General features: G+C 37.6%; 2 protein-coding genes across 2 annotated transcripts in view; one reads left to right on the forward strand and one right to left on the reverse strand.

The window, feature by feature from the left end:
• LOC134660396 (RNA-binding protein 26) overlaps positions 1-5,839 on the reverse strand; it is a 46,752-nt gene extending 40,913 nt beyond the window's left edge. Inside the window, exons 1-2 of the mRNA XM_063516131.1 lie at positions 5,564-5,839; positions 1,475-1,593 (exon numbers count right to left, since the gene is read on the reverse strand). Coding sequence (XP_063372201.1) covers positions 1,475-1,593; positions 5,564-5,622 — 178 coding nt within the window. The 5' untranslated portion in view covers positions 5,623-5,839. The remainder of the gene's footprint in view (positions 1-1,474; positions 1,594-5,563) is intronic.
• A 2,940-nt stretch (positions 5,840-8,779) lies between these two features.
• LOC134660497 (acetyl-CoA carboxylase) overlaps positions 8,780-23,307 on the forward strand; it is a 126,403-nt gene continuing 111,875 nt past the window's right edge. The window contains exons 1-3 of the mRNA XM_063516267.1: positions 8,780-9,076; positions 14,299-14,393; positions 15,692-15,843. Of these exons, the coding sequence (XP_063372337.1) occupies positions 8,989-9,076; positions 14,299-14,393; positions 15,692-15,843 (335 nt within the window). The 5' untranslated portion in view covers positions 8,780-8,988. The remainder of the gene's footprint in view (positions 9,077-14,298; positions 14,394-15,691; positions 15,844-23,307) is intronic.

The raw sequence follows: 23,307 nt of genomic DNA on the forward strand, positions 1-23,307 counted from the left end.
CTGCCAAATATATCTGCGTTCATACACTTTTCATTATACAACCTGCATGCGCGTTTAATGTACGATTGCTGTGCATATTTAGTTCGACATATTCCAACACTGAACAGCATTTTGCTCCGACAACCACGTTCTGTTCTGCGAGGCACTCGAAAACCTATATTATGTAGAAGTTCAGGAGCATCCACGAGATTATTAATTATTTTAAATAAGAATACTAAATCATTACACGAGCGCCTTAATAACAGAGGTTGAAGGTTGTGTCTAGATATTGAGGAGGCGTAATTTTCATAGTTACCCCTTATTCGGAATTCAAGAGCTTTAATAAATATTTTTTGTACCCTTTCTATTCTCTTTTTATGTACATCATAGCAAGGATTCCACACTACCGAAGCGAATTCCAGGCGGCTTCTGACGTAGCTATTATAAAGTATCTTGTAAGTTAACGGGCGACGAAAAGGTTATCTTAAATCTTTCTTCCAAACTTTCAAGTCTAAGTTTTTGGCAAATATTTCATTATTGATACAAGCTTTTGTCACTGACTATACCTTTTTTTAAACACTTTTATTTAGCTTCACTGCGTATATCCCTTTGTAAGTATATATGGTGCTTCAAACCTTGTTACTCAAATTTGAACCACTTCCAGGTGTCTCATTGAGCTGAAATTTATACCTACTTCCATATTCCAATGACAATGCAATAATATGCTAACATGGAGCTGGCCCCGTAGCCAACGTGCCAATCGCTAACGCTCCGTAGCGAACGAAACGCAACTATCACTGTCACACTAATATGGAAGAGTGATAGAGAGACACAAAGCGATTCGATGGCGAAGCGCAAGCGATCGTCACCTTGGCTAGGCCGCCAGATCTGATGATGCAGTCGGAAGGTAGCCAAAGGAACTCTTCGATGGGAGGACAAACACATTAGAGTTTAGGCTCGTTTGAAAGGTTTCGAGACGTACTTGATGAAATGAATGAAAATGAAAAATATTTTATTTCCTTATTTAGTATTATACAAATTGCCATCAGTGGTTGGGACTTCCTTTTAGGCGAGTGAACCTGTATCAGGGTGCCCCGCTCCTCCATAACTAAACAGTCTTATTATTACTTATTATAGGAAATGTTATACATAAGCAAGTAACTTATTTTATTTGTAAACTACTTATAACTAATATTATCTATTTTTATTTTAAAGAATGTTTTAGGTATTTCATGCTGTTATTTAGTATTATAACCTAATTAAATACTATGTTTATTATGAGGATACATGAATGAATGAATGTGTGCGTGTTTGTGTGTGTGTGTGAGTGTGTGTATGTGCATGCGTGTGTGGATTAGCGTATGAGTTCTGCCAATATGTTATGTTTAGTTAGTGATAGACTTGCAAAGTACAGTCGGCAATAAAAGTGTGTATCTAAAAATATTTTTGACGGTTACTTGTTACCGTTTGGGTACAGAGCCCTTAAACCACAAACCTTGCTGCAGGAACACGTCCAGCTGGTCCAGCATGCCGTCCCGCAGCTCGTCCAGCGGCTTGTCCTTTTTCACCAGCGCGTACACGTACTTGGCTAACGCGGCGGGGTCCGCGTCGCAACTGGAATTAAAAAAAAGTTATAACATTGAGAACATTTTCCATCTATCCCCTCCTCCCCCATCTATAATTTTAACTTTGAGAACATCTTTTTTTTTTAGGGTTTCGTCAGGCCCGGATCTAGGGTAGAGCGAGTGGAGCGGCCGCTCTAGGCGCCGGATGGCAAGGGGGGCGCCAAAATGGCAAATGATAAAAAAGGGGCCCAAAATACGCTTGAAAACTTCAACGAAGGGCGCCAAAACCCGATTTCGATCAAGGGCTCGGGCTGGCACTGGGTTCCGTACCTCAAAAGTAAAAAAGGGACCCTTATAGAATCACTCGTGCGTCTGTCTGTCCGACCATTCTTTTCTCATGCAATCTTTTCGAACGATGGCACCATAACCTTTGGCCTATGCTCAGCCAGATGGCGTTAATTTTAATATTTACAAATTAACACATATCAGTGAAAGAATAAGGATCAAAGTCAAATGACGTTCTAACAGTTTTAATCTTCTGTCAAAAGATGGCAGTAAAACTGTGGCTACATATTTTACCATGACTAACTCTCTATAAAATCGATTCTCTTTGTTGGTACTTTTCCTTGTTAGTTCACTTGATTTATTTGTACACTTCCTAACAGTCCAAGTTATGAAACTGAACGAAGCCAAAGAGGTACGAGGGTTGTTTGAGAAGTAACTTGGTATCATATCAAAAAATAATAATATTGCAAATGTATTTATTTTATTTCTCTACGTAATCCCTCCGAAGTTCTACGCACTTGTCCCAACGAGTCTGCAACTTCTCTATGCCTTCACGGAAGTGCGTTTCTTCAAGGGCCTCGAAATACGCATTGACCTCCCATATAACCTCCTCATCGGACTTAAAATTTCGCCCTAAGAGAAATGTTTTCAGTTTCGGGAAGAGGTGATAGTCCGACGAAGCCAAATCTGGTGAATAAGTAGGGTGTGGAAGAAGTTCCAATCGTAACTCCGACAATTTTTGTGCAGCGACACGACTTGAATGCACGGAGCGTAGTCATGATGAAAAATCACATTATTTTTTGCCAAACCTGGACGTTTTTCAGCTATTGCCGCCTGTAACTGATCCAAAAGTGATGCGTAGTATGCTCCAGTTATAGTTTTTCCCTTGGCCAGGTAGGCAATTAAAAGTATCCCTTTGCGTCCCAAAACACAGACGCCATCACCTTTCCAGCAGACGGAATGCATATGGCTTTCTTTGGAGTTGGCTCACCATGACCAGCCCATTGTTTCGACTGATGTTTCGTCTCCGGGATGTAGTGATGGATCCAGGTTCCATCCATAGTAACAAAATCTGTTGGATTTTTTTTTAAACACCTGCAAATCTTCATCAGATGTTCACATGCGAATACGCATTTGTTCTGGAGTCAGTAATCGCGGCACTTACCTTACACAAAGCTTTTTCTTGTGCAAATCGTCGTGTAAAATAAAATGCACCCGCTCAGAAGAGATGTTTGTGGCTTCAGCTAATTCGCGTATTTTCAATCTTCGGTCGGCTAAAACTAAATCATGGATTTTATCAATGATTTCGGGTAAAAGTGCTGTTTTCGGGACTCCAGGGCGAGGTGCATCTTTAATGCATGTCCTGCCTCGCTTAAACTAATTTACGCAAAGTCAAATCGCTCCCTAGGAAGGACACGAACTACCCAACGTAGGTAAAATCCTTTTATGGATTTGTTTCACAGTTTTGCCTTCCAAAAAAAGAACTGAAAAACTCCACGAATTCCAATTTTCTCCATTTTCCCGCGTAACTCAGACCAGTTTTGTTTGAACTACTGTCAAATGTCAAATTCCTGCCAAAAATGACATGACGCCACATATTAAATATGTTTAATTACTAAACTAAATCAATACATACAGAGTTGACGCCAACGCCATCTATACGTAGGCGAAACAAGTTACTTCTCAAATTACCCTCGTATGTCAGGAATCGTAGCAAGTGGAAAATGTACATATGTATAATTCGTAGAATCAAATAAATGCCACATATGCCATAAATGCCACATATGCCAACTTATTCCAACAATTGCACTTGGCAACATTTTTTATCTATAAAAACAACGCAATTGCCATATCTCTGGAATTATTATGGTAACAATATCTTATCAGAGAAGATAATGTTCACTTTTTGTTTGTTCATTTTTTCGTTCTTTGCTAATTATTTCATTTCTAATTGGGAAATATAATAATACGAAGTTGTTACGTAAAAACACAACTGAATCCTACATTTCGAGTATTCATAATTCATAATTCGAAAAATATGGTTATTTCGAAGTTTTTGCATAAATCCCTGGTCTTGGAACAATATGAAGTGCGACTGTGCATTAGGGCTGCTATTGCATTGCAGGTAAAAGAGTTTTAGGTATGAAATACCTAATTAGGCAGATCCACACAGAACAAGTCTCGTCGGGAGGAAATTGCTGCGCGAAGCAGCTCGGTCAGTAGAGACGTGCCTTGCCCGAGGCAAACAGAATTTATTGTAATAGAGAGGTAAAGTCTAAGAAAAAATCGTGTCCCTTATAATCCAAAACCGATGGTGCTATACTGCGCTCAAATGTCAACTTTTGACAATCAAGTTACCGCAAAATGTATGGAGCTGTACAGCGCCATCTCACTTACATCAAATTCCAAGCACGAAATTGTCCTCGATTTTACGCATCTTACTCAATCAATGTATCTTTGCCCGAGGCAATGTGGCTGAGGCACCAGGGATGTTGCGGATGCCGATATTGATAAATTTAAAACTCACTGGGAGAGTTTAATGCTGCTAACAGAAATATATGCCATATAAAATTAGATTGCGAGTGTGGTAATGTTCTAAAAATAGATACATGTGTTGTTGGGAAAGTTATACACTACATTTTTCATCACACTCGCAATAAATGTGGAATTGCACGCAGGCTTAGCGGAAGTAATAGAAAAAGCGTTTTCCCTAGGGAGTAATGAAGTTTCTAGTACCATAATTAACAGTTTTTTGTCTTTATACTTCATTTTTGTATCGCAAGTATGATGAAAAACATTGTGTGTAACTCAGGGCATAATAATATTGCAAACTCGAGTCTATAAATCGCTCCGGCACGCCGTCGTTATTTAACTTACTCTTGTTTGCAATATTTAACTTACGCCCCATGTTGCACAATGTACTATTATTCCATTTTGGGAATGTTTATGTTATTTCTACTCGGAACTATGAGCTCGTGTCCCAAAATGTTCACACTTTCTGTTACCATGATGAAAAAAGATAACGGATTGGAAACATAAACCTTGGAACACTCTTTTTCAAATAAATTAATAAAGATTAAAGGCATAAAGCCACAGACAAGAGATAAAAAGAGAACTTTATTACTATAGGTACCTACTCAATCAAGTCAATGTGTGTTCAGACTGGGTGCTTGGGTAGAAGTATAAATAAAATAAAATAATATCGATTATCTACAAACTAGTATCAAAATCAATTATAATAGCACAAGAATACTGTAGACTTGTAGAGCTTTTCTTTAGTTAACCCAGAAATAGCCCATAAAATAAATATTTTATGATTGAATATTTTTAAGGTTATGTTAGATACATTCATAATAAAATTCGTCCGAGTGCTGAAGTAAACAGGCGTATATAAATTGTAGCGCAATATCTAAAAGCGTGTGGCAAAAAACATAACTGTAAATACGATTTGACGACAGTTTCATGGATAAATACGGAAAAATCAATGTGAAAGCTGTCAAGATTTCAGCGTAGTAACAATCTGCCAAGCGCAGTACCAAAAACATCTATTACGAAATTTATTTGTAACGTGACACCTTTTCAGTAGAGAAAGTGGAATTTAGAAGCTAATATTCAGTGGAAATCGGCCTCATAACAGTGAAATTCATGTAAGTCACAAAATTGGCTTTATTTTTGCAAAAAAATAACACCTTGGCAAATTAAAATGGCTGCGTTTGAACGCCAAATGTACTTACAGAGGCTCCAATATGGAAGTCAGCCATGATTTAAAGGCGTCCGGGTTTTCAATTATCATCTTGATCACACAAATTACAAACTAATTAAAATATTATCCATGTAAATTGCACTTGATAATAACACTTAACTATATTAAAATTAGACGAAAAGATTTATTTTTCACTTCGATTACGTCTCTACGTACCTCCCGAATAAATTCTTTTTCTTAACTACCACAGATAAAGTACAAATCGTACAAATCATTTATTGTAATGTTGCCAGCATCTTCAGAATAGGTTTATCTAAAGCTGGTCAAACAAATCTTGTCAGTAAAAAAAGGCGCGAAATTCAAATTTTCTATGGGACGATTTCCCTTCGCGCCTACATTTTTCAAATTTGCCGCCTTTTTCTACTGTCGAGATCTGGTTGACCAAGTTTAGATGCTAGGAATTTTGCCAATTGCTTTCATATCGACTTTTGTTTTGTAATGTTGGCTAATATGGTTATTTACCGCAAAAATCGAAAAAAAATGTATGTTCGCGATAAACTCGAAAACTACTGAACGGATTTTCATGCGGTTTTCCCCCATCAATAGTGATTCTTGATGAAGGTAGGTTTATAATTTGTTAAGGTTTTGTGTAACTTAAAATATATTTGAAGTAGAGATGGGCCGATATTCGGTAATTACGGTATTCGGCATATTTTTCAATGTTCGTATTTGGCCGAATAAATCGGTTCGAACTGCCGAATATTTACCAAATAATATTTTTTTTTTAGGACGTCCGCTATTTAGCGCAGATCATAGAAGGTAGCATCCTATAGAAGTGGTCTACGCGTGCCTCCGTGAGGGACAAAACATATAAATTCGACCATGCGACGCTATGATTGGTCGAATTTATTTGTTATGGTGGGCAACAAATGAATTCGACCAATCACGGTGGTCAATTTACGGTGGGGAATAAAACAAGATGTGAGACTGTGACAAGGACAAACAATAATAGCGCTTTCGTTTTACTCCTACTGAAAGATAGATAAGACTATCCCGTTCTGTCAGTTATCCCCACCACTCATGCCCAATCCAGTTATACTAGATTCATGGCGCAGATGAACTTCGCGATTATTCCGTTTATTCCGCGACGACACGTTTATTCCCGGTCGATCAGGACTGTCAGGAGAAGGGTCAAAAACACGTTATGTATGAGTGCAGACTGCGAACCTGGGATATAACCGTGGAGTAAAAGATAAAGATCCCCGCAATTTGCGAATTTCGGTTTTCGCGGTAGCCCCTATATTCGTATTCGGCAAAGTCTATATTCAGCCCAACTCTAATTTGAAATGGGTCATAGGGATCATCATTTGACGCGACAGGTTACCTACTTATAACAGTTATAACAAAATGATAACAAAGGAATGGTATACACGTGTCCTTGGTTTAATTAAACATATTATGATGAGATTGATGAGCATTTGTTGAGCACGAAAGCTAAATATTCTGATAACGTTACCTCATCTTCGACACCGTTATTGGACAGTTTTAAACCTTATTGTAAGGAGATACGATCGAACTGTAATCAGCTTAGTGTGTTGCTGTGAGCACTCCCGAATACACACGTGATGGAGGTCAGAGGTTATCGCGCTTACCACGGGTTTGGCACTGACATATTAACTAGCGACTGCGTGAACTCACAATGCATCTCCCTCGTTCTGTGGTGCAAGCGAGATGCACTGCATTTGAGTTGACGAGGGGTTGTAAATGCGTTGCCGGCCTTTAAGATGGGCGTTACGCTCTTTTCTTTACGTACATTTTAAGTACCTATATTATACCTTTAATTTAAACGAGCAATTCTTGTATTTATTATATATTTCGGGGATCTCAGAAACGGCTATAACGAAATTTGCTATAGGTATGGAGGTTTTCGGGGGCGAAAAATCGTTCTAGCTAGGTCTTATCTCTGGGAAAACGCGCTCGCAAAGCTCGGTCTCTCAGATATTTAAATATTTGTAATGACTATGAACTCTTTGTATGTACCGTTATTTATGCCAATAAATAATTTGATTAATTTGTAGGTCCGCGCGCTCTTTTCTTGAAGGTTTGAAAAGGTCGTATCGGTCCGGAAATACCGCAGACATTTGTCTGAGTACCTATCAGGGCATACTTGTTCACTTATTTATATCGATTAAGCTATCAGGTACAATCAATGCAATTAGTTAGGTAGGTTATTCGGTATCAGATACAATCAAAGGAAAACTTCTGGTCCTCCTCATTTATCCGACTGAATAGCGAATCATCATCTTCCTCGCGTTGTCCCGGCATTTTGCCACGGGCGCCACGGCTCATGGGAGCCTGGGGTCGGCTTGACAACTGAACAACTAATCCCAATATAATAATAATAATAATAGCCAGGGGCCAGATGCAGAAGGCGGTGATCTTGGACACGGCGCGGATAGTCCGCCGGTTCCTCTCTCTGCGGCCCTGACCACCGGCAGCTTGGGCCTTGCCCCGCTGCTGGCGGCACCCTAGGTTAGGTTTTTTATAATGTGTTTATATGTATTTTTTATTGTTTTGTAAGTGTTTTTATATTTTACTTTTATATTCATATTATAAATCACCTAGCCTAGAGAGTTCAAGTAAATAAAGAGAATAATAATAGACCTTTACCATCTGTGTCAGATGTTTAAGCAGCATCCCGGTTACGACACTTGTGTTCGTGGCTGTAAAGCCCTGTACGGGAGAGGATCCCAAGAATTGACGGTAGTTTTTACAAAAGCGACTGCCATCTGACCATCCAAGCCAAAGGGGAAATTAGGCCTTATTAGGATTAGTCCGGTTTCGTCACGATGTTTTCCTACACCGAAAAGCGACTGGTAAATATCAAATGATATTCCGAAACACTCATAATTGGTACGAGCCAGGATGCGAACCCGGGACCTCCGGATTGAAACTTGCACGCTCTTACCTTACCGCTACTCCACCAGCGCTTTGAATAAATAGCGAATATATTCTTAATTTTCTTTTAAGTGGAATGACGCTACCGTATCGCGTGCGTCTATCAAGTTCAATGGGATCATACGATAACAAAATCTAGTACGTTCAGCGCATATAGCGCTGTAAAGCGTTTACTTTGGCCAGACTTATGTCGGCTGCACAACGCGTGATTACTCGTAGTATTTACCAAATCGTCCCGTGAATCAAGCATGTATTCGCTTATTAAAGTTACTAACGGGACAAATTGTAAAGGCGCGTAATTACAACTATAATATTCAATGTCAACAGCCACTTTACTTCGTTAGGTTCTTCAGCGCTGTATTGAATTCCTATTCTAAATTTGATTGTATGCCCGATTGGCGCGCGGGAACAGTCGCTTGTCAATTGTTGGCGGGAACGCGTTGTTTTTTTTTATTTTCTTTTTACGAGTGATAGTGTAGTGATGTGCTGTTCGGATTGATGTTAACGATTGCGTTCTTCATAGTAACCGTTGTTTTTGGTTATTTTTTACGACAAATTTTGAATAAACCACCGGATTTGGTTGAAAGTAAGTTTTTTCTAATTTTATTTTATTTGCTTAGTAAATTTCTTTTGAATTTTAATTATTTTTTGTTTATTACCAAATTAAATATATTTTCGTGTGACGCCAAAAGAACATAATTAGCATTGAATCGTGCATAAATTAAAGTATCACTAGTAAAGTGTTTCAACGATTTGCATATATTTATGTTCATGTCAACTGATTTAATTGACTTTTCAATGTACATAAATAAAAATTATACGTGTATGGTTTATGTCAACTGTTTCAAGTAAGATTCACGTCAATACATTACTTCCTGAAAATATAATAACTACAATAAGGACCCTTTTCTGAGCGACATCGTCACAAAAGAGACAAATCTCTATAAATAAATTAAAAAAAAGCCTTTTCTAATGGAAAAGTCCTTATGCACATGAAACATAAGGACCCTTCTCTAATGGAAAACCATATACCTATAGGTACATGCCTATACCTACCTATGTTTTTTCTGAATAAAAATAAAGCTTTTGTAAAGCCGGCATATATCATGCAGTAAAATCTTTTACCCGATATCATTAGCAAACATTGTCATATTTTAACACTACAAATCCTTAACAAATTATAAACCTAAACCTTCCTCAAGAATCACTCTATTGATAGATTTGATAGGTGAAAACCCCAAACAATGTCCCCCGCATCTGTAAAACTACTGCACGGATTTTCACGCGGTTTTCACCAATCAATCGAGTGATTCTTGAGGAAGGTTTAGATTAGTTTAGATTTATAACTTGTTAAGTTTATGTAACCGGTGTGAAGACTGTGAAGCAGAGGCGGGTCGCTAGTATACTCGTATTAATATGTACATATAGGTATGGTATAGGTATAGCTTTTCTAGCACTTACAGACACGGATAGACAGCAAGACTTTACTAAAACGGTTCCTTAAATGTCGAATACGATACTCTAAAAGTCTAAAATAGTGCGCATATTTTGGTCTTTAAAAATATAGGGCATAATACCTAACTATAGTTGGTCAAACTAATTTGTCAGTCAGTAAGAATCAGGTAAACTATACTCATCTCCTTTTCTTTTGGGTGCTAGTATATACTAGTGTAAGATAGTATGATTATCTCTATCTATATTTGAAATGAGACAGTCCTTTGACAAACTATATGTCATATTTTGAGAATAGCTTAACGAAGGGCCGAGGTGGATCGGTTAGATATACTCAGTATAAAGTATAAACGAGATATCTAAAGGAAAACGTGTACGTAATAGTTATCTCAATCAACTTGCACTTATAGGTCATCTAGTTTGGCGCCAGCGTCAATCGAGGATAAAGACGTCGCAACCGAATTACGGTTGCCATACTTCATAGGCGAATCCACATATATGGGGGGATATGGCCCTGGGCTGGGTCTACAATAATCAGTTTTTTTTTTTAAATATTTTATTTCCGAAAAAATAACTAGACGTTGACCAGGACATAATTCTGGCTCCGCCCTTGAATCTTGAATTACTTTAGGACAGTTTAGGATATCCCGTGACATGTCAGGATTTTTGGTCCTTTGTCAGGATTGTGGTGGGACAGCTAGTGTCAGCTAAACAGCGTCAGGGTTTTTTTAGTTAACTAATCACTAAAAGCTAGCTAAAAATTTGGAGCAGGGCAAAGAAAAAGGAAGGGATATGTCATGCACATAAACGGCGTAATGCGTAATACCTAAGACGAAACGTGCCGAGAAAAGATATGCACTGCATTTTGTCCTTTGTCTCGTCTTGACGGGGGCACGGCCGTGCCCCCAGATATACTCGTACCTATGTAGCATTATTTTCACGAATTTTGTGACAAAGCTATTGGCGCCTACATTCTTAGACGAGCAATATTTTTACTTTTGGAAATGTAGGTTTTGGATAGGTCACGTTAGCGAGAGTTGAAGTCACACACACAACAACAAAATAATATAATGACAGGCTGACAGCGAGATTTTGAAATTAGTATTCTTTTCTCGTAAACCTGATGTAGCTAGGTATGATAATGCTTTAAATTTGGACGTAGATTAACGAAAATTATTTTCTAAAATTTGTCATTGAAATGAGTTTACTTTTTGGCGGAATGTTTAAATCAAAGAGTAAAGTAACAAAAAGTAAGCATAATAGCGAGATTTTGAAATTAGCATTCTTTTTTCGTACCGAAACCCCAGGATATGAGGATACCTATTTAAAATTGCTTTAATATTGGACGTAGTTTATGAAAATGATTTTCTAAATTTTATTTAAATAATAATTGTCATTTAAGTAAACAATATTTTAAATGGATGAGTTTTCTTTTTGACACACTGTTTAAATTCTAATGATTTTTGTGGATAGGATATGGATTGGATCCTTTCGCCCAAATTATGTCCATTTATTTATTCTAAGCAGAGCCCGCGGATTTTCGCATAATTTATGATATTGGTGGCAAATGAGCAGACGAATCGCCTGATAGTAAGTGATTACCATTGCCTATGGACACCACACAAGAGGGGTTAAGTGCGTTGCCAGCCTTTAAGATTATACAACACACTTACTACTTATTATGACAATGTGACAGCGCCATTGTGCGTGTAACTCATATGACCTTTAGACTTCGTAGATACCATCCGAGTTTCAGTCTTTTGTGCGATATGGAAGCGTGGAGCCTAAATCTTATGGACTTAGGCCTTAGTGTACCTATTCAAGATAGTCTTTTGTCAACCAATCAGTACGGATATGATGGTCGTTCTGTCTACGTGACAGAGTGATAAAACGGTATTCGTCACTGTGTCAATCGCGCTGTGTTAAAAAGTGACGGATATTTTGTCACGTGGATAAAGCCATCCATAATAGGCCTGCAGGGGCCACGGTTTTATCCGCGAGCCTAATGAAATGGGTGCCATATTAAGGAAAGGTATAGTTGGCGTGAAAATTCTATACTCTATTCTTATCATTTTTCTAGTTGCTGAAGATTGTTGGGGTCCGGTTTTCTAACAGGAATTGGAAGCAAGAATCTTATTTGAAGTTAATTGTTTTATTATTTACTAGCGACCCGCCCCGGCTTCGCACGGGTTAACAAATTATACATAAACCTTTGTCATAAATAACTCGATCTATTAAAAAAACCGGATCAAAATCCGTTGCATAGTTTTAAAGATCTAAGCATACATACAGACAGACACACAGCGGGAAGTGACTTTGTTTTATACAATGTAGTGATTGTTATTTTTAGTACTTTCAGAGACTAGTAAATATTTTTTCTTATTTACTAGACTTTGGTACTGCCAAGGTGAAATGATAATTCAATGTTAGATGGCATCGTTCAGTATTACAAGTTGGTATAACAGACAAAAAATGCATAACATATAACGGTTACATTACATTGTACCATTAGATTATGATTTATGAATAGTGGCTATGTGAGCTGTAGATATTCTGTCTTTGTTCTGTCTACATCGTTCTTCACTTGTATATATCCTTGTAATAAATAAATAGACCTCCTGAATGCCCATGACTCCCCCATTTTGAAAAAATCCAAAAACGAATCGACAAAAAAATCTGTTTAATCATTTAAAGTAATCTAAACTGTTCACGGAACCGTTCGTGCGCGAGTCTGTCTCGCACAAGGCCGGTTTTTACCTATTTTTTTTAATATAATAATTACTTTCTCAGGCTAAACTTATATATTCCTGATTTGTAAGTGTTTGGTGTAGTGTACAGCACATTACCTACTTCATATATTTATATTGTATAGTTATTTTGAAATAAAGAACATATAAAAACAAAAACAACCTATTTTTGGCTAGTGTAGTGTAGTGTAAGACGAAGACACTCCCGCACCCAAAATGTATGCTTAAGGAAGGCTAATTTGACAGTTCACCACGAAACACAAACATGTATCAAACAAAAAGCTAAAACTCTCATTTGCCCTCTATTTCACTTCCTTGGTCAGATATCGTGTCCGATGTCACCTTCACACGAATGCGTAACATTAATTGACATTTGACATTTGACTCGAGATAACCGATAGGACGGTCAAGTTTCTCGATAAGTTACGGTCTTTCCTCGCACTAGCGTGACATTTGCACAGCGATAGTGAATTTGGCTTAAAGGACTTGCATCCAGGCCATAAAAAACTGTAAAAAAAACGATGATGAACTTTTTTTTGGCGCCAAACTTATCAGGGCCGCGGGCCGGCCTCATTCAGCCGAAATGCTTAATTGTTATAGGCAAAACTAAAGAAGATAAACTTATGGAGCAATTATGAAAAATCTGAATATTTACATTGTTGAATGTAAATCGTCTGTATCTGTACCTATTCTGCATTTTGTCAAAAAAAAATCTCGATATTCTTGCTTGACATTGCAATCTACCCATCGTTGTGACCGAGCTTTGCTCGGAAAATACATACTTTATATGTTTCGGGCCTTCGGGGATATCGGAAACGGTTCTAACGATTTCGATGAAATTTCCTATATGGCGGTTTTCGGGGGCGAAAAATCGATCTAGCTAGGTCTTATCTGGGAAAATTCGCATTTTTGAGTTTTCGCATGTTTTCCGAGCAAAGCTCGGTCTCCCAGATATACGAGTAAATACTGAAAATTCTATCACCTCTAGACCGTTGCAGAGCGATTACCATTCCCTATCTATTTTCCATTATTTCCATTAAAGCATTCCCGTGGCATACCATACCTCCGTGATGAAATGCTGGGTATTGCATTACACAGCACAGACGAGTTTAGACTTTATATTTAAGAGTTAGGGTTGCTTTTTGAGTGTTTATAGGCTGTGTATTCTACAGTGCGGGCGAGTCGAAAAAAAATTGCTCCAAGAAAGCGGGCGAGCGAGATGGCTACAGGCGGGAGACATTTGTCTCTTTCTTTAGGGTGAATGTTGAATAAATGTTTCCGTTAATAGCTAAGCAAAAATGATAACATTTTCAGAAATATATTAATCCAGAAAAGGATGGTACGGCCGTGCCTCTTTGTTTTGCTCGAAACATTGATTTTCACGTGACACGATATGCCTAGGAATTTCCTGATCTGGCGGATATTACGATCGGCTGACGTACAGTCAGCGGCAGAAGTTGCTAAGCGGGCCAGGTGTTCAAAATGATCTTGACCCGACTTTATTGTTAAGGGAATAAGAGCGTGTAAAGGTAATTTTGAACACCTCGCCCGCTTAGTAACTTCTGCTGCTGGCTGTACAGTTGTATTTGACAGTAAATTTTGTTTGCAGGTCAGAGGATGAGCGACCAGGAGCAGGCTAGGTGCTCCTCGAGCGAGAGCGACAATTTTGAGAAAATCGACTCTGAGGACTTGCCTGAACAGAATGTGAGTGTCTTACGCGATTATTAAGCCCCCTCCACACTCGGGCGCGAATTTAAATAGAGCGCGAACCACGTTCGACGTTGCCTCTCTGTCGCACTTGCAATTTCGTACGTAAGTGTGACAGGGAGGCAACACGTCCAACGTGGTTCGCGGTAGGCTCTTATAGCCAATTTAGACTCTCGCGCGAGCCACGAAACGAGCCGCGAGCCGCGCCACGAGACGCGAGTCCACCGCTTACACTCGCGTTCGGCTTGTCATTCGGTTATAAACCTTATGCCGTGCCGTTAGTGTTTAAATTATATTAGCTCGACGAGCTTGCGAGCCACGAGACGAGCCGCGAGCCCACCGCTTACACTCGCGTCTCGTGGCGCGGCTCGCGGCTCGTCTCGTGGCTCGCGCGAGAGTTTAAATCGGCTATTAGGAGGGCAAACGCGAAGCACGAAAATCGGAATTCGTTACCTGCTTCTGCAAGAGTGATAGGCAGATAACGAAATTTAGATTTTCGTGTTTCGCGGTAGACCCTATGATGTGGATGCGCACGCCGCTCCGAGTGTTGGAGCGGAACAGGGAAAGCCTCCCGCCTCTCTTTCTACTATTTCTCTCTCTCTCTCTCTCGCATGCTATACTTACCAAGAGGTATCCTACTACAAATATTGTTTAAATTCAGCTGAAACTGTTATGATATATGTTAGGCAAAGTACTTAATCAAATGCAAATTTTGAGTTGTTTTCTTATGTTTTCTGGTTGAATTGACTTTAAAATTATGATTTTGCATGATAGATATTTAATAACATTAATTTGGATTTGATTTGGTTTGTTTTTGTTTGATATGTTAATTAGAGTTAATATTTTGTTTAACCCTCTTTGCAACCCTCGCAACGCTCAAGATTTCAGTATCATATTACTCGCTACGCTCGTGGTTCAATTTTGGAATCTTTCGCTTGCTCTGTGGTATCAATATTAGCACGAGTGGTTAAACAACAACTTTGCCCCCGTGTAAAACAAATAACTATTAAATTCAGCTAGATAGCAAATGGGTCAACTATTTCTTGTTGTTATTCTGTCCATCAGCGAGGAGACAATAGTAGCATAAATTGTTAGAAGAAGCAGTTAAGCTTACTGCTGTACCATGTTCTACTAACATGCTCAGTAGATGTCCCATGATGGTCTTATAACTACCATAAAATGCAAGTTTGGTTAATTTAAATACGAAAAACCTAGAGTTTTAAGAGTGACTCAGGAGACCGTAACCATAGCAACGACAAGAAAAAGTTGATTAACCCAATTTTTTTTGTCATCAGGGCAAGCCAGGGTTCACCGTGGGTGAGGACGACGATGAGGGCCCGGCGAACGAGGGGGGGGACTACTTTCCCAATGCCCCCCCTCCTAATCTCAAGCCGAAGATGACCATAGCCCAGCAGCTCGCGTTGGCCGAGAAGCGGAGTAAACTCAAGTAAGTCAGTGTAAGGCCTGAGTGGACGCTCGCTCGGCGGGGCGTGCAGCGTGGCTGTGGGCTCACGCGTGATGTGAGCAGCGTGCACTAAGGCCGCTCCTATACGCTTGCTTGCTTGCCTCAAATGGCAGAGCGCTGGAGTATCGATTAAGAGGCCGTGAGTTCAAGTCACACCGAAGACAGTCAATTTTTCCACTTTAAAATTTGTTCTAAGCTTAATAGCATCGGTTGCAGACGTTTCTGCTTGTTAAAAATATAAATTAGCACATTTAAGTTATATATAAATTAAAAAGAGGGTTTTTCATTTTCACCCTCTTTGAGAATGATTTCCGACATGAAATCGGTTCAGCGGTTTAAGCGTGAAGAGGTAACACACAGACAGACACACTTTCGCATTTATAATATTAGTATCAGTATTAGTATGGATATAATATGCGCCTGATGCTAAGCGAATTAATTAACACGAATTTGGAAATTATAGTTATGTGTTAGCAGCAGGCGGTTTCGCGTATTTTCCAAAATTATCATTATGAGTATTATGATGACATTGATGACTATCAATATAGTATCAACAAAAACAGCTTCCTAGGTAAAATTTCTGCCCATCAAAAGTTTATATTTAAATATTTATTCATAATTATAATTTATAACTATACCTAGTCTGTTCGGAAAGAGAAGAGTTGTGGAATGAATTGCGCCAGGCGTGGCTCACTCCGTGATTTCGTTACGTCACTACAAGTACCTACAACCTACAAGTACACGCGGCCCACACCAATTTTGGTGTTTAGCCATAGTAGTTGCCGCGCACCGCTCCGGAACGGACGCCTGCTCGCGCTTGCGCCACCTAGCGGCCATATCTGTCGTAATAGACGCGTTTTGTTATAGGCGCGGATTAGACTCTCGCGCGAGCCACGAGACGAGCCGCGCCACGAGACGCGAGTGTAAGCGGTGGGCTCGCGGCTCGTCTCGTGGCTCGCAAGCTCGTCGAGCTAATATAATTTAAACACTAACGGCACGGCATAAGGTTTATAACTATAACTGAATGACAAGCCGAACGCGAGTGTAAGCGGTGGACTCGCGTCTCGTGGCGCGGCTCGCGGCTCGTCTCGTGCCTCGCGCGAGAGTGTAATCCGCGTATTAGAGTGAATCTTCTGTACTATTATTTATTCTATGGCCCCATATATTCCACAACTCCTCTCTTTCCGCAAGGTTGTATAGTGAGATTATGTGTCACAAAATGATATATTTCTTACAATCTTCTAACAAAGTTGTTTATTGACTATTGTGCTGGTAAACAAACAAACTTAATTTACTGATCAGTCATATAATAATCGACTCTAATCCAAAGCAATAAATATTGGTTATCGGCAAATAAAATTAGGAGGTCTTTCGATTAATAATGACGCCACCTATATTATGTTGAAACAATAAGTAATATCTGTATGCGAGTGTCATAGACACTTACGTCGTTTTGGATTTGATCGGCTGAGTTGCGTTAGTAGGTGCCAGAAATGGCGGTAAATAGGTAGTAGGTATCTAACCTTCGCGTTTAAAACACGTTCGTGAGACCTAACTCGGTGTCACTCCGAAAAATAAAAATCACTACTTTTATTTTATAGTTTACAACGCGAGTTCTGTGCCAAAACATTGTGTTTATATTTAAGTGAAAGTATTTGTTTTGATTACAAATACGAAGTGCGTGCGTTCGAAATTTGGCCCGGATTTTGGTTTGTTTACTTTTTTTCGATGTTGCCATCTTTTAATTAGTCAAAATAGTGATGTCGGAATGATGTGTCGATATATTTTCCCGAAAAGTTGATCCTAAGTCATGTTTGATAATGATAAGGATCATCATGATGATATCTTTATAGTCAATATGTTCTTATCGTAGTACTATTGCATAAAATATAAGAATAATCACCAAAATACGCGTTATCGCTGTTATCAATTCGCGAAACTAGTATCTAAGGTATAGTATCTATGTATAGGCAGTTGGTTTCATGCTGTTTCACTGATAACAATATACCATCCTAATATGTAAATAAATTATAGTATCTGGTCAGTCATTGCACGCCCAGCTCCGTAAAGTACAGCTTACAATACGTTATCAAACGATTAAGGTCGATTAGTCATTTATATAGCTATATTACTACTTTTCGTATCCAATATTTAAATCTTTATTTTTAAAAATATGTTTTTAAACTTAATATTAGATATATATACATTTTCTGTTTAAAGCTTTACCTATATTTTCTTCTATAAATGTGCTGCAAAATAAGCAATCACATATATTGACGATTAACTGAAGGACAAAACAGTCATAGAACCAGTCCTTTTGACGTACATTGCAAGCATTAGTTCCTTTTTTCATAACATTTACTTTTTACTTAATAAATCCTTACGATAAGCGGCTTCTAGGTAATTTAGTTAATACCAACGCTATTAACTTCTAACTATGGTCTAAAATAAAAAAGAATATATGGTACTACTTGAATGTGTAGGTCATTATATATTTTTATAAAATAAAATAAAAACTCAAACTAAAGCCAAAAACAACATTTGATTGATATGTATAGTCTGTCAAACAACTTTGTCAGAAGAAAAAGGCGCAAAATTTTAATTTTTTATGGGACAATAACCCTTCGCATCAATTTTTTTTAAATTTGCTGATTTTTTCTACTGACTGAAATGGCTTGACAGACTACACATACATGACTACATGTATATGTCGCAGGGAATTGATCAAAACAGAGATTTGAACAAATCTCTAAGGGATATTATCAAATTACGCAGGATGTTAAAATGGCGAATCCATATCATCATTTCCCTAGAAAAATTCAGTCATTTGACGAAATCACTGACTCTGTTTAGTGAAAAGATAAAATCGGCCAATAAACGCGAAACGCTTTTTCATTTCACTAGATTTGTTTAGGAATTTGACAAAATCCCTAACCTAACCTAACCACGACAGTAAGTTGACGAAACGAACGCAAAAAGTCAACCAGTTTTATCATTTCGCTAAACAGGTTTATTGAAATGATAAAGTCTCAACTGGAAGATGGTATATGGTGATTTGATTAAATCTCTGAACTGGTTTAGTGAAATTACAAAAGCAAGATGGTATATGGTGATTGGAAGATGGTCTTCCAGTTGAGACTTTATCATTTTACTAGACTTGTTTAGCGAAATGACAAAACTGGTTGACTTTTTGAGTTCGTTTCGTCAACTTACTGTCCTGGTTAGGGATTTTGTCAAATTCGTAAACAAATCTAGTGAAATGAAATAGCGTTTCGCGTTTATTGGCCGATTTTGTCTTTTCACTAAACAGAGTCAGTGATTTGATCAAATGACTAAATTTTTCTGGAGAAATGATGATAATTATGGATTCGCCATTTTAACATCCTGCGTGATTTGATCATATCCCTTAGAGATTTGTTCAAATCTCTGTTTTGATCAATTGACTGCGACATATGTAAGATAATTTGTGGACCATGGTTGTAAGTAGTATAGAATTTGGTGATTTCATGGTAGTTATTAATTATAATATCGGATCTCGGTTGCTATGTCGCAGTTAAACTGGTTAAAGCATCTGATTAAATATGTTTTATATAATTTATGTTAGTTACCTAATAACTAGAGAGCGGATTTGAAGTAGCGATCTCAATATTAACATGGATATGACTGGTATAATTTGGTGGGATTAATTGTTATTCGAAATGATTATTTTTTAGGTATATTTGATTAATGATGAGGAAATTGATATTCCGATGTATATACTTCTTTTGTGTTTTTTATTTATTTATTTGACATTTAGATTTTATTGTAGAAACATTCTAGACTAGTATTTTTTATACATTTTTTTTTCATGTTTGACGATCCTTTTGTGAAATTCTTAATTTAATTTAATTTGTGTTTAATTTGATTTGTATAATTATCCAATATTCTTATGGAATAATAACATCAATAAATTGCTCTGATAATTAGCTTAAGATAATTTATAAGTATGTTACGATTCATAAGTGCTTGTTGCTAGGCCTACATGAATAAAGTATATTTTGACTATTAACTATTTGACTATTTGATTATTGACTATTTATTATTTTTTCTACACACAAAAATAATGTAACTTATCGGAACAAAAAAGTAAAAACCTTTTTGGAAGCTTTTGTAAATCGTCAGGTGACAAGTAAAACTCGTTAATTACCACCACAAGTTCATAGCAATAGTGAACCATATTAATACTGAAAGTAGGTTGCATTTTGTTTGAATATTTTTTAGTAATTATTGAGTTTTGCTTGTCACCTGACGAAATATTGGGCAAAAATTATGATGGTAATAAATAAATGTGTGTAGAAAAAATAATAAATTATACCAGTCATATCCATATTAATATTGAGATCGTTACATCAAATCCGCTCTCTACTAGTAACCCTCTAATAACTGGTTTTTAAGGCATTTACTCGTATTATAATATTGTCTTCGGTCACCGTGATAGTTATTCATGGAGTTCCAGCGAGCCAGCATGGCATTGACTATGACCACGAGCGCTGGAAAGAGTTCGAAGCGTCGTCGCGTCGGTATGTAGGTTAAATTCACTGTTTTTTTATTATTTAAACTTGGGAAACAAACAGGCAAAATACTACAACAAAATAATTAATTTACACAATATATAGCCAAAACAGTTTCCACTTATAACTAATAACATTTTAATAGCCAAAACAGTTTCCACTTATAACTAATAACATTTTATGTTTATTTAACTTATATACAAGGCATATATTCTAATAGACACTTTAATTTAAATAAACGAACTAATAATGATAATTTACTGATATTTTTACTGTCTTTATTTATGGTCTTGCTAAATGGCGGAGAATCAGTAATTTGCATCGACCTTAACGTGACATAGTTTACTTACGGTCCAATTCGAACAATGCATATAAGATGTCACAGCGATACGATGTCGATCTGTCAGTGTCAAAAGGAACATTTTTGTTTGAAGATATGTCACTTTTGACACTGAGACACTGGTATTGTATCGCTGTGATATCTTATAATCATTGTTCGAATTGGGCCGTTAGATGGTCACTATTGAATAGCAACTAAGTGTGAACCCAACTCGTAATAAACGGCAATTGTGCAGCGATTTATAAAAAGATTAATACCTAAATAATTGATTGGTAGTTTTTTGAGTCTGTCGATCTTACTGTATTTTTTTTAAATGAGTGTAGGTCATTACTAATGATCGGAGACAGAATAGCAATTTATGTCACGTCGAAAATAATCACTACAACTACATGGATAAATTGGATAAGCCTATGTTATTAAAAATAAAACAATGCAATACATATGCTGTAAAAACGACTAATTTTATCATTTATTTGTTTGAAATTTTCAATAGATTAGGTACCAAGGAGATATTTTAGTGAATAATTACGATATTTTGAGTAAAACATCTAAAATTGTGCATACTTAATTTAATGTTACATGTTGTTTGTTTTTTTTTTTCATTTTTTTTGTTGCTAATTTGAGCTCAAAGCACAGGCCCCACAGCAGCTTCTTAACAAGTACCTAGTAAGAGTTAACATAGTACGTTGTAGTCAGATTAATCTTATAACTTTAAACGAGCAATTCTTGTATATGTATTTCGGGGATCTCGGAAACGGCTCTGACGATTTCGATGAAATTTGCTATATGGGGGTTTTCGGGGGCGAAAAACCGATCTAGCTATGTCGTATCTTTGGGAAAACGCGCATTTTTAAGTTTTTATATGTTTTCCAAGAAAAGATATAGTATACTTTAATTTAAGAACATACGAGGGGCGTTCAAAATATTCTCGGTATTGATATCTTACGACCTCTTCTAAAATTTCTTTCGTTACTGGCCGCTAAGGTTTATTCATTGACATTAAAAAAAAGTATAATTCGAACCGAGATAGTCTTTTGTTTTTCTGCAATTGCTGAACAAACATGAACATCATGTGCGAATTGACAATGTTAACTAAATTAGAACATCGATGCGTGATAAAATTCTTGACAAAACAGGGTAAAAATCAAAAAACCATAAAAGAGGAAATGGATTGTGTTTACCGTGAGTCTGCTCCTTCTTTATCTACCATTCAAAAGTGGTCAAGCGAGTTTAAACGCGGAAGGGAGAGTATTGAAGATGACCCTAGACCTGGCCGGCCTGTAGTAGCTACTTCACAAGAAAATATTGATAAAGTGGAAAAACTTATATTGGAAGATGGTCGGGTGAAGGTAAAATCTATAGCACAAGTAACCAATCTCTCTATTGGTACCGTACATGATATTATACATGACCATCTTAATATGTCAAAAGTAAGTGCAAGATGGGTTCCGCGAATGCTGACTCGGCTTCAAAAAGACATGCGTGTAGCTTGTTGTTCCGATTTTATTGACCTGTGCGGTGAAAATCCTGATGAGGTGCTGCAAAGAATAGTTACTGGAGATGAAACCTGGGTTCATCATTATGACCCAGAGAGTAAACAAGAGTCCATGCAGTGGCACATTAAGGGTTCAGCTCATCCCAAGAAGTTCAAGGTCATCCCTTCAGCTGGCAAGGTCATGGCCACGATATTTTGGGATTGTGAAGGAGTATTACTAATCGATTATAAAGAAAAAGGTGTAAATATCACAGGACAGTACTACGCTAACATTCTACGTCAATTAAAGGATGTAATTAAAGAAAAGAGGCGAGGAAAGTTAACCAAAGGTATTCTGCTTCTGCATGACAACGCCCCCGTCCATACTGCTCATATTGCCAAGGCAGCTATTGTTGAATGTGGGTTTAAAACTGTTACTCACCCACCGTATAGTCCGGACTTAGCCCCCAGCGACTTCTTTTTGCTCCCCAATCTTAAAAAGGATCTGCGTGGAAATAAATTTTCTGACGATGAAGCATTGAAGGCGGCAGTGGAGGAGCATTTTTACACGAAAGATAAAAAATATTTTTACGAGGGATTAAAAAAAATAATTGATCGATCTTTCAAGTGTATGAACATAGGGGGGGAGTATATTGAAAAATAAAAATATCAAACTTTTCGTACTTGTTTGTTTTCATTCTCATACCGAGAATATTTTGAACACCCCTCGTAATGTTTAGCGTTGTATGTTAAATCGTGCTTAGAAGGAGAACCGCTGTTTTTACCGATCATTTATCCGCAGTGACGTTCGAGAGCGTCCTTGGCGACCGGTTCGTTACGTGAAAACGCCGCTACAAACTTAACTTAACAAAGTTAAAAGATTTATAGACATAATCACTATCACTATCATCACTACATAGTACTAAACAAAGTCGCTTCCCGCTGTCTGTCTGTCTGTCTGTCTGTATGCTTAGATCTATATAACTACGCAACGGATTTTGATGCGGTTTTTAGGGTTGCGTACCCAAAGGGTAAAAACGGGACCCTATTACTAAGACTCCGCTGTCCGTCCGTCCGTCCGT

This window comes from Cydia amplana, chromosome 27 (assembly GCF_948474715.1).
Source record: "Cydia amplana chromosome 27, ilCydAmpl1.1, whole genome shotgun sequence".
NCBI lineage: Eukaryota > Metazoa > Arthropoda > Insecta > Lepidoptera > Tortricidae > Cydia > Cydia amplana.